Source organism: Loxodonta africana, chromosome 10 (assembly GCF_030014295.1).
Source record: "Loxodonta africana isolate mLoxAfr1 chromosome 10, mLoxAfr1.hap2, whole genome shotgun sequence".
NCBI classification, from domain to species: domain Eukaryota; kingdom Metazoa; phylum Chordata; class Mammalia; order Proboscidea; family Elephantidae; genus Loxodonta; species Loxodonta africana.
Genome location: NC_087351.1, coordinates 5,696,219 through 5,709,407, shown reverse-complemented (window position 1 = coordinate 5,709,407; position 13,189 = coordinate 5,696,219). Strand labels below are relative to the sequence as shown.

The 13,189-nt window shown below is 46.4% G+C and overlaps 1 protein-coding gene across 2 annotated transcripts in view; it reads right to left on the bottom strand.

Annotated features, from left to right (window-relative positions):
- COPS2 (COP9 signalosome subunit 2) overlaps positions 1-12,767 on the bottom strand; it is a 52,500-nt gene extending 39,733 nt beyond the window's left edge. For both annotated transcript variants that reach the window (XM_010599663.3, XM_003420125.4), the window contains exon 1: positions 12,318-12,767. In XM_010599663.3, the coding sequence (XP_010597965.2) occupies positions 12,318-12,752 (435 nt within the window). In that variant the 5' untranslated portion in view covers positions 12,753-12,767. The remainder of the gene's footprint in view (positions 1-12,317) is intronic.
- Positions 12,768-13,189: the final 422 nt, after the last annotated feature.

Below are 13,189 nucleotides of genomic sequence, written 5' to 3'. Positions count from 1 at the left end.
CCCAAGACCAAATTAAAGTAACATTTTTGTTCATCATTTGCACATTGCAGCTCTTGCCTCCAGCTATAAAAGTAATATAGGTTCACTGTTTGGAAGAAATAAAAAATTTAAAAAACAAAGCAAAAATTGCCCATAATCTATTTCCAGACTTTTTCTCACTGAACAGAAGTGGGATAATAAGGATTACATGCCTCAAGCATTTTTTTAAACTTAAGTTTCTACTGGATACATATTCATGTGTACAGCACTGGTGATTCACCCCTCCCCTTCTACATGGTCCTGGTGAGGGTTTACAATTACAGTACCCATCCCAGAGCGGGGCACCTGCAACTCATCTCCTTCTACAGTGAAAGGCACACGGACCTGAGTTGGGTCAGTAAAATTTCTTCCTGGGAGTTCCCTGCTGGGGATAAGGCTCACTTGCTTTTGGGGCTATGATACTTGGAGGATGCCTGTTGCAGCAGCAGGCACTTAGGCTGCCGCAGTTAGGAAAGCAGCCCAAGGAGGAGAGGCAGAAACAGAAAAGGCCCTGACACCACCATCTGAGCCCTTCGATTCAGCCACATGGTACTTCCTAGTAATGTGAGCAAATATATTCTCTTTTTAAACTAGTCTGACTTGTATTTCTGTCACTTACACCCAAGAGTCCCGACTGATATACTTATCAAAACTTTTTTTTAATGTAATTGAATATTGTAAAGAATACTCATGGTTTGAAGCATGGTTTGAAATGTTGGCATGACATCCCATCACATGGATATACCATAATTGATCTAATTGCTTCCCCGATTATTATTAGTATTCCCCTACTACTGCTAATTTAGGCCGTTTCCAATTACTCACAATTATAAAAAATTACTGTTACGAATATCCCAGATAACTACTTTTAAGTAGACAGTGTCCAACTGGAAACATTTTATTTCTTAAAAAACCTAAACTGTACAATCAGATTTCATCTTCATGAAGACTACATGCAAAATTTCAAAAGTGTGTGCAGCACAGTGGCCCAGACCATAAAATTATAATGTCTGAAAAATCTCTTCTTGAAGGTCCCTTAACATTTTGGTTGTCAGACAGTAAATTATTGGGAAAATAATGTATAACCTCCATGCTCTATATCTACACAGTGAGTGACAAGTTAGGAGTCCTTATATTAAACACACAAATTCCTAAAGGTTATTACTTTGCCCTTGTCCCATATTATTTCATCTACCAGTTCTTTTTCAAATAGGCTTATTATTTTATATTCACACCGACCCAAAAATCTTTAAAAAAAATCAAAGCACCATTTTTCAACTTGCTAAACCATGTTCTATGGTTATTTCGAACATGGAAAAGTTTGATCCATCATTTCCCCGATGATCTTGTTAAAATGCTGACAAATAAGAGACACCCTGTAAGATACCCTGTAGCTAAGATCAGAGACTCATCTGTTTTCCCTCCAAAAAGTAGAGAAAACATAAGTAGAATTTTAGGGCTTTAAAAGTACTATTTATTAAGACAAGAAAAACAAAACTGGTAACACCCATTCAGTAATCCCAACTATGAACTTGACTAAACAAGTACAACGGGGCTCAGACCTTGATGATGTATTTAACCAAGTGGAATTGTTTCTTTCGGACAATTTTTTTCCTCGTAATACTTTAAAATAATTTTATCCAAATATAAAATGTCCTACCTATAATACCAGTGGTCATGGAATCGATTACAATTCATGGCGACCCTATGTATGTCAGAGTAGAAGTGTACTTCACAGGGTTTTCAATAGCATTTTTCAGAAGTAGATCTCCAGGCCTTTCTTTCAAGGCACCTCTGGGTGGACTCGAACTTTCAACCTTTGGGTTAGTAGCTGAGCATATTAACCTTTTGCACCACCCTGGGACTTCTAGGTCCTACTAAAGAATAATTTTTGATTTGATGCCAGTTTCTCTTAAATCCTTTCTAAAAAGATAAATAGAAGTACTATGCAACTTCATACTGGAATGGCTGGACTGTGGAATTACAATACAGTTAACTTATCAATGGCTATTCAACGTAATGAATGATACTACAGATGTTATTATCAGACCAGCAAATAGACTATAAATCTGTAAAACTAGCATTGGCCTAAATGGCGTTTACCAGTACCATCTCCCACTTCCCCACTCACTGTGACACAGATCGCCATGCTCAGAAAATGCCTGCTTCTGCCTCTAATAAAAATGAGACATTTTCGGAATCAGAGAGCAAGTATACTGAATTTCTTCCACATATGGTTCTGTTTCTTCCTCTTTTTATCAAGTCTGTTCCCTCTTTTTTTAGATATTGGGCACAAATATTTACAGGAAAAGATTTTCACTCTTCGAGATGGTATCCTAATTACTTATCTCCACCAGACTGGTCAAGGACAAAAAGTGATTTAGGGTATTAGAACTCATCAATAAACAATCTATAAAAGATAGAAACACTTACAGCTTTAGTTAATATTTTGACTAAAATGAGTTATGGCAAATTTTCCAACAAACGGTACAGGAAAAAAGTCTCCCTAAGACAGCAAGTCAATTCTGTAGGCTTTTAAATTCTAAGAAACAAAGACTTCAAAACAAAACAAAAATCAAACTTCTCTTTTGGCATTGTGTAAGCACGGAATGGCAATCAGCCTCCTTAATCTTTTTTTTTTTCTTTTTTAACATATAATGATTTAAGGAGATTGGTTAAGGAAGTCAAACACAAATCACTAATGAAATTTTACACCACCAGAAGAGTTTACCTGTTAATAGATGGAGTAAAAAAGCTTTCACTATTGGACACAGGATTGGGAGTCCAGAACGGTGTCTGTGTCGGAGACAGACACAGATGCTTTCACTATTGGACACAGGATTGGGATTCCAGAACGGTGTCTATGTCGGAGACAGACACAGATGCTTTCACTATTGGACACAGGATTGGGAGTCCAGAAGGATGTCTATGTCGGAGACAGACACAGATGCTTTCACTATTGGACACAGGATTGGGATTCCAGAACGGTGTCTATGTCGGAGACAGACACAGATGCTTTCACTATTGGACACAGGATTGGGAGTCCAGAAGGATGTCTATGTCGGAGACAGACACAGATGCTTTCACTATTGGACACAGGATTGGGATTCCAGAACGGTGTCTATGTCGGAGACAGACACAGATGCTTTCACTATTGGACACAGGATTGGGATTCCAGAACGGTGTCTGTGTCGGAGACAGACACAGATGCTTTCACTATTGGACACAGGATTGGGATTCCAGAACGGTGTCTATGTCGGAGACAGACACAGATGCTTTCACTATTGGACACAGGATTGGGAGTCCAGAAGGATGTCTGTGTCGGAGACAGACACAGATGCTTTCACTATTGGACACAGGATTGGGATTCCAGAACGGTGTCTATGTCGGAGACAGACACAGATGCTTTCACTATTGGACACAGGATTGGGAGTCCAGAAGGATGTCTATGTCGGAGACAGACACAGATGCTTTCACTATTGGACACAGGATTGGGATTCCAGAACGGTGTCTATGTCGGAGACAGACACAGATGCTTTCACTATTGGACACAGGATTGGGATTCCAGAACGGTGTCTGTGTTGGAGACAGACACAGATGCTTTCACTATTGGACACAGGATTGGGATCCCAGAACGGTGTCTGTGTCGGAGACAGACACAGATGCTTTCACTATTGGACACAGGATTGGGATCCCAGAACGGTGTCTATGTCGGAGACAGACACAGATGCTTTCACCATTGGACACAGGATTGGGATTCCCGAACGGTGTCTATGTCGGAGACAGACACAGATGCTTTCACTATTGGACACAGGATTGGGATTCCAGAACGGTGTCTATGTCGGAGACAGACACAGATGCTTTCACTATTGGACACAGGATTGGGAGTCCAGAACGGTGTCTATGTCGGAGACAGACACAGATGCTTTCACTATTGGACACAGGATTGGGAGTCCAGAAGGATGTCTATGTCGGAGACAGACACAGATGCTTTCACTATTGGACACAGGATTGGGATTCCAGAACGGTGTCTATGTCGGAGACAGACACAGATGCTTTCACTATTGGACACAGGATTGGGAGTCCAGAACGGTGTCTATGTCGGAGACAGACACAGATGCTTTCACTATTGGACACAGGATTGGGAGTCCAGAAGGATGTCTATGTCAGAGACAGACACAGATGCTTTCACTATTGGACACAGGATTGGGATTCCAGAACGGTGTCTATGTCGGAGACAGACACAGATGCTTTCACTATTGGACACAGGATTGGGAGTCCAGAAGGATGTCTATGTCAGAGACAGACACAGATGCTTTCACTATTGGACACAGGATTGGGATTCCAGAACGGTGTCTATGTCGGAGACAGACACAGATGCTTTCACTATTGGACACAGGATTGGGATTCCAGAACGGTGTCTATGTCGGAGACAGACACAGATGCTTTCACTATTGGACACAGGATTGGGAGTCCAGAACGGTGTCTATGTCGGAGACAGACACAGATGCTTTCACTATTGGACACAGGATTGGGAGTCCAGAACGGTGTCTGTGTCGGAGACAGACACAGATGCTTTCACTATTGGACACAGGATTGGGATTCCAGAACGGTGTCTATGTCGGAGACAGACACAGATGCTTTCACTATTGGACACAGGATTGGGAGTCCAGAAGGATGTCTATGTCGGAGACAGACACAGATGCTTTCACTATTGGACACAGGATTGGGATTCCAGAACGGTGTCTATGTCGGAGACAGACACAGATGCTTTCACTATTGGACACAGGATTGGGAGTCCAGAAGGATGTCTATGTCGGAGACAGACACAGATGCTTTCACTATTGGACACAGGATTGGGATTCCAGAACGGTGTCTATGTCGGAGACAGACACAGATGCTTTCACTATTGGACACAGGATTGGGATTCCAGAACGGTGTCTGTGTCGGAGACAGACACAGATGCTTTCACTATTGGACACAGGATTGGGATTCCAGAACGGTGTCTATGTCGGAGACAGACACAGATGCTTTCACTATTGGACACAGGATTGGGAGTCCAGAAGGATGTCTGTGTCGGAGACAGACACAGATGCTTTCACTATTGGACACAGGATTGGGATTCCAGAACGGTGTCTATGTCGGAGACAGACACAGATGCTTTCACTATTGGACACAGGATTGGGAGTCCAGAAGGATGTCTATGTCGGAGACAGACACAGATGCTTTCACTATTGGACACAGGATTGGGATTCCAGAACGGTGTCTATGTCGGAGACAGACACAGATGCTTTCACTATTGGACACAGGATTGGGAGTCCAGAACGGTGTCTGTGTTGGAGACAGACACAGATGCTTTCACTATTGGACACAGGATTGGGATCCCAGAACGGTGTCTGTGTCGGAGACAGACACAGATGCTTTCACTATTGGACACAGGATTGGGATCCCAGAACGGTGTCTATGTCGGAGACAGACACAGATGCTTTCACCATTGGACACAGGATTGGGATTCCCGAACGGTGTCTATGTCGGAGACAGACACAGATGCTTTCACTATTGGACACAGGATTGGGATTCCAGAACGGTGTCTATGTCGGAGACAGACACAGATGCTTTCACTATTGGACACAGGATTGGGAGTCCAGAACGGTGTCTATGTCGGAGACAGACACAGATGCTTTCACTATTGGACACAGGATTGGGAGTCCAGAAGGATGTCTATGTCGGAGACAGACACAGATGCTTTCACTATTGGACACAGGATTGGGATTCCAGAACGGTGTCTATGTCGGAGACAGACACAGATGCTTTCACTATTGGACACAGGATTGGGAGTCCAGAACGGTGTCTATGTCGGAGACAGACACAGATGCTTTCACTATTGGACACAGGATTGGGAGTCCAGAAGGATGTCTATGTCAGAGACAGACACAGATGCTTTCACTATTGGACACAGGATTGGGATTCCAGAACGGTGTCTATGTCGGAGACAGACACAGATGCTTTCACTATTGGACACAGGATTGGGAGTCCAGAAGGATGTCTATGTCAGAGACAGACACAGATGCTTTCACTATTGGACACAGGATTGGGATTCCAGAACGGTGTCTATGTCGGAGACAGACACAGATGCTTTCACTATTGGACACAGGATTGGGATTCCAGAACGGTGTCTATGTCGGAGACAGACACAGATGCTTTCACTATTGGACACAGGATTGGGAGTCCAGAACGGTGTCTATGTCGGAGACAGACACAGATGCTTTCACTATTGGACACAGGATTGGGAGTCCAGAAGGATGTCTATGTCAGAGACAGACACAGATGCTTTCACTATTGGACACAGGATTGGGATTCCAGAACGGTGTCTATGTCGGAGACAGACACAGATGCTTTCACTATTGGACACAGGATTGGGAGTCCAGAAGGATGTCTATGTCAGAGACAGACACAGATGCTTTCACTATTGGACACAGGATTGGGATTCCAGAACGGTGTCTATGTCGGAGACAGACACAGATGCTTTCACTATTGGACACAGGATTGGGAGTCCAGAAGGATGTCTATGTCAGAGACAGACACAGATGCTTTCACTATTGGACACAGGATTGGGATCCCAGAACGGTGTCTATGTCGGAGACAGACACAGACGCTTTCACTATTGGACACAGGATTGGGAGTCCAGAAGGATGTCTATGTCAGAGACAGACACAGATGCTTTCACTATTGGACACAGGATTGGGAGTCCAGAAGGATGTCTATGTCAGAGACAGACACAGATGCTTTCACTATTGGACACAGGATTGGGATCCCAGAACGGTGTCTATGTCGGAGACAGACACAGACGCTTTCACTATTGGACACAGGATTGGGAGTCCAGAACGGTGTCTATGTCGGAGACAGACACAGACGCTTTCACTATTGGACACAGGATTGGGAGTCCAGAACGGTGTCTATGTCGGAGACAGACACAGACGCTTTCACTATTGGACACAGGATTGGGATCCCAGAACGGTGTCTATGTCGGAGACAGACACAGATGCTTTCACTATTGGACACAGGATTGGGAGTCCAGAACGGTGTCTATGTCGGAGACAGACACAGACGCTTTCACTATTGGACACAGGATTGGGATCCCAGAACGGTGTCTATGTCGGAGACAGACACAGACGCTTTCACTATTGGACACAGGATTGGGAGTCCAGAACGGTGTCTATGTCGGAGACAGACACAGACGCTTTCACTATTGGACACAGGATTGGGAGTCCAGAACGGTGTCTATGTCGGAGACAGACACAGACGCTTTCACTATTGGACACAGGATTGGGAGTCCAGAACGGTGTCTATGTCGGAGACAGACACAGACGCTTTCACTATTGGACACAGGATTGGGAGTCCAGAACGGTGTCTATGTCGGAGACAGACACAGACGCTTTCACTATTGGACACAGGATTGGGATCCCAGAACGGTGTCTATGTCGGAGACAGACACAGACGCTTTCACTATTGGACACAGGATTGGGATCCCAGAACGGTGTCTATGTCGGAGACAGACACAGATGCTTTCACTATTGGACACAGGATTGGGAGTCCAGAACGGTGTCTATGTCGGAGACAGACACAGACGCTTTCACTATTGGACACAGGATTGGGAGTCCAGAACGGTGTCTATGTCGGAGACAGACACAGATGCTTTCACTATTGGACACAGGATTGGGAGTCCAGAAGGATGTCTATGTCAGAGACAGACACAGATGCTTTCACTATTGGACACAGGATTGGGATCCCAGAACGGTGTCTATGTCGGAGACAGACACAGACGCTTTCACTATTGGACACAGGATTGGGAGTCCAGAAGGATGTCTATGTCAGAGACAGACACAGATGCTTTCACTATTGGACACAGGATTGGGAGTCCAGAAGGATGTCTATGTCAGAGACAGACACAGATGCTTTCACTATTGGACACAGGATTGGGAGTCCAGAAGGATGTCTATGTCAGAGACAGACACAGATGCTTTCACTATTGGACACAGGATTGGGAGTCCAGAAGGATGTCTATGTCAGAGACAGACACAGATGCTTTCACTATTGGACACAGGATTGGGAGTCCAGAAGGATGTCTATGTCAGAGACAGACACAGATGCTTTCACTATTGGACACAGGATTGGGATCCCAGAACGGTGTCTATGTCGGAGACAGACACAGACGCTTTCACTATTGGACACAGGATTGGGAGTCCAGAAGGATGTCTATGTCAGAGACAGACACAGATGCTTTCACTATTGGACACAGGATTGGGAGTCCAGAAGGATGTCTATGTCAGAGACAGACACAGATGCTTTCACTATTGGACACAGGATTGGGATCCCAGAACGGTGTCTATGTCGGAGACAGACACAGACGCTTTCACTATTGGACACAGGATTGGGAGTCCAGAACGGTGTCTATGTCGGAGACAGACACAGACGCTTTCACTATTGGACACAGGATTGGGAGTCCAGAACGGTGTCTATGTCGGAGACAGACACAGACGCTTTCACTATTGGACACAGGATTGGGATCCCAGAACGGTGTCTATGTCGGAGACAGACACAGATGCTTTCACTATTGGACACAGGATTGGGAGTCCAGAACGGTGTCTATGTCGGAGACAGACACAGACGCTTTCACTATTGGACACAGGATTGGGAGTCCAGAACGGTGTCTATGTCGGAGACAGACACAGATGCTTTCACTATTGGACACAGGATTGGGAGTCCAGAAGGATGTCTATGTCAGAGACAGACACAGATGCTTTCACTATTGGACACAGGATTGGGATCCCAGAACGGTGTCTATGTCGGAGACAGACACAGACGCTTTCACTATTGGACACAGGATTGGGAGTCCAGAAGGATGTCTATGTCAGAGACAGACACAGATGCTTTCACTATTGGACACAGGATTGGGATCCCAGAACGGTGTCTATGTCGGAGACAGACACAGACGCTTTCACTATTGGACACAGGATTGGGAGTCCAGAACGGTGTCTATGTCGGAGACAGACACAGACGCTTTCACTATTGGACACAGGATTGGGAGTCCAGAACGGTGTCTATGTCGGAGACAGACACAGACGCTTTCACTATTGGACACAGGATTGGGATCCCAGAACGGTGTCTATGTCGGAGACAGACACAGATGCTTTCACTATTGGACACAGGATTGGGAGTCCAGAACGGTGTCTATGTCGGAGACAGACACAGACGCTTTCACTATTGGACACAGGATTGGGAGTCCAGAACGGTGTCTATGTCGGAGACAGACACAGATGCTTTCACTATTGGACACAGGATTGGGAGTCCAGAACGGTGTCTATGTCGGAGACAGACACAGATGCTTTCACTATTGGACACAGGATTGGGATTCCAGAACGGTGTCTATGTCGGAGACAGACACAGATGCTTTCACTATTGGACACAGGATTGGGATTCCAGAACGGTGTCTATGTCGGAGACAGACACAGATGCTTTCACTATTGGACACAGGATTGGGAGTCCAGAACGGTGTCTATGTCGGAGACAGACACAGACGCTTTCACTATTGGACACAGGATTGGGAGTCCAGAACGGTGTCTATGTCGGAGACAGACACAGACGCTTTCACTATTGGACACAGGATTGGGAGTCCAGAACGGTGTCTATGTCGGAGACAGACACAGACGCTTTCACTATTGGACACAGGATTGGGAGTCCAGAACGGTGTCTATGTCGGAGACAGACACAGACGCTTTCACTATTGGACACAGGATTGGGATTCCAGAACGGTGTCTATGTCGGAGACAGACACAGACGCTTTCACTATTGGACACAGGATTGGGAGTCCAGAACGGTGTCTATGTCGGAGACAGACACAGATGCTTTCACTATTGGACACAGGATTGGGAGTCCAGAACGGTGTCTATGTCGGAGACAGACACAGATGCTTTCACTATTGGACACAGGATTGGGAGTCCAGAACGGTGTCTATGTCGGAGACAGACACAGACGCTTTCACTATTGGACACAGGATTGGGATTCCAGAACGGTGTCTATGTCGGAGACAGACACAGACGCTTTCACTATTGGACACAGGATTGGGATTCCAGAACGGTGTCTATGTCGGAGACAGACACAGACGCTTTCACTATTGGACACAGGATTGGGAGTCCAGAACGGTGTCTATGTCGGAGACAGACACAGACGCTTTCACTATTGGACACAGGATTGGGAGTCCAGAACGGTGTCTATGTCGGAGACAGACACAGATGCTTTCACTATTGGACACAGGACTGGGAGTCCAGAACGGTGTCTATGTCAGAGAGAGACAGACGCAGATGTACACTATTTGACAGAATCCTGAAAAATATTTCCTTCAATTTTGTAGTAGTGTAAAATCTTGCTTTTTTGGCTAAGAATAAAAAATAAGTTAAAACTACATATTCAACTTTATTATAGTGCACTTAAAAACTGGAGAAGAGCAGTCAATTGAAACACTGTATGTTTAATTAAAATTCTTACAAAAACTGAGTACTCCATGGGGCAATAAGATTCTCACTGTTATTCCTACATATATTCTTAATGACAGTTGTTAAGTTAACCACAGAGCTGGTAAATCATGTATTCAACAAAGTATTCCTTAGCAAAGAGATAAGCAGAAATATTTAAAAATGTAAACTAAAAATACAAACACATTTGAAAGAAACATGTCAATGGTTACAAAAAACACCTGTAATATAAATATACAAACAAAAATACGTTCAATAACACAACACATTCTACCAATAACTCGCTCGATTTGCACAAATTAAGACGTAAGGCAGAAATTATAACCATGAATGAAGGTCTACATTTAAGCTGCAGAATTACAAAAAACCTCTACGATGACTTTCAATTAATAGCAAGCATTTCCACCTTTTTACAAATGTCCCTTCTTTTAAAATGGAATGATCAACTAGAAACGATTTAGGGATTACCTCTATACAAAGAAGTCATCCACTAATTCAAAACAATATATTAATATCTTGAGAATCTCTGGCACTAAAGGAGCCCCCAAAACAAACAAAGCTGACGCTAATTCTCGGTACAGATAACTCTTCTTAGTTCCCACAAAGATACTTTTTGAACAGCAACCTGAAACGTTTGGGAATTCTTTTTTAAACCTGTAAATCCGTTCATAAACTCAACCTTCAATCTTTACAAATCACCATTCAGCTTGATAAATTCCTTAATTTCTAGGCTGTTGACATTTTCAACTTTGAATACTGTGAAATTTCTAAGTCAAAGAAAAAGCCACTGGGTCAATCCTCTTATCTACTCTCTCCGGGGTGTGGCGGCGGGGCGGTGGGGGGGGGGGGGACCCAAACAAACAAAACCTAGTTTTTCTCTTTAAACAACAGAACCAGCAGCTTAACTACTTTTTTCTTTTTTTCAGCTATCCTTGCTCTAAGGAGCCTTGGTAGCACTGTATCAAGCCCCCGACCGCCAACCGAAAGGGCGACAGTTCGAAACCACCAGGCGCTCCACGGGAGAAAGATGTGGCTGTCAGCTTCCGTAAGGACTACAGCCTTGGAAACCCTATGGGGCAGTTCTACTTTGTCCTTTAGGGTCACTGTGAGTCCGAGTCGACTCGACGGGAACAAGTTTTTTGGTTTTTGGCGTATCCTTGCACGTCCAACGCACTCTGTACCCCAAACCGAGACTTTCTAAGCTATGTCTCCTGGAAACGCACAAGTGGCGTTTCGAGTCAGGCCCGGCAGCAGTGAGGACCCACAGTTTTCAGGTCCTTCTCCTAGCACCTCGCATTCACCGAGTTCGAGTGTGAAGAGGGAGCCAGAACGTGGGACCCGAAGGGCAATGCCGGGGCCTAGGCCGCTGCACGGTCCCCGGGGCGGCCCGCACGGGGTCAGGGGAGGTCGGGGCACGGAGAACCGGACACCTGAGGCCACGGGCGTCCGCGTAAACAGGGGCGGCGCTCGGGCTTGGAGCGCGAAGCTCCGGACCACCGACGCTGCCTCGCCTCCCCTCCCCTCCCCACCGCTCCTCTCCCCTCCCGCCCCCTCCCCACCTCGCCCTTCCCGTCCCCTCCCCCATGCCGGATAAGCAGGGCCCGGGCCGGGTGCGGGTAAAGGAGGAGGAAAGGCCGTCCTGTCACTGCACCGGGAGAGGCTGGAATGAGCACATGCTCTACGGAGAGAGGCCGCGGCCAACCCCTGCCCCGGCCCCGAAAGTCAGACACCGCCTCCAGCCCCAGAGTTCCGTTCCCTGCGCCTCACCAGGTCGTAGTCCTCCTCATCATCGCACATGAAATCATCCTCCATGTCAGACATCTTGGCCGGGGGGGGGAAGAGGAGGAGAAATTGGAGACAACCTCCTCCCACAATCCTTTGCGGCCCAGAAGCGTCACTCCCAGCTTCTCCTCGCCTTCCCGTCGCTCTTAGCAGAGCCGAGGGCTTCCTCCCGGAACAAAAGCGCTCGGCTTTGAGAGGAATCGCTACGACGCCAAAAACGGAGCGCACCGCCCCCTCTTCCTGAGAGACGGTTGGTGCCTTAGCAACGTAGCCTAGCAGCTGCGGAATCGTAGATTCCTTTTTAGCGGGCGCTGCGTGTTCCGATTGAGCGGCCTCGGAAACCTCGCGCTCTTGTCCGGCGGTTTCCAGCCCCCCACGCAAGGAAACAGTTTCCTCCCTTGCCTGGGACACTGGGACCATCTTCTTCTAGGGAAAGTAAGGGACAGCCCGGGACCAGAAGCCTTTCGCGGAGGAAAGGCTGACATGGCCGTTGTATATGACAGGTAGTGTTGTTTCTGCCGTCGTTAATCTGTGTGCATTTCACGCACACGTTGCGGCGTGTATTCCTGCGACGTTTGGAGACCTGTCCGGCAACACATTTTACACGTGTTGTGTGTTCTGTTTGTAGTTGACAGAACGGCTCTGGGGGTACCGTCGTTAAGTGCCGTCGCGGTGCCGACTCACAGCGACCCTCGTGCAGCAGGAGGAAAGGCCGCTGGCCCTGCACCGTCCTCAGAGTCCTGGCTGGGTTTGAGCCCGTTGGTGCGGCCGCTGTGTCAGTCCATCTCGTTGAGGGTCCTCCTCTTCTCTGACTCTCTATCAAGGACGATGTCCTTCTCCAGGGACTGGTCCGAGTC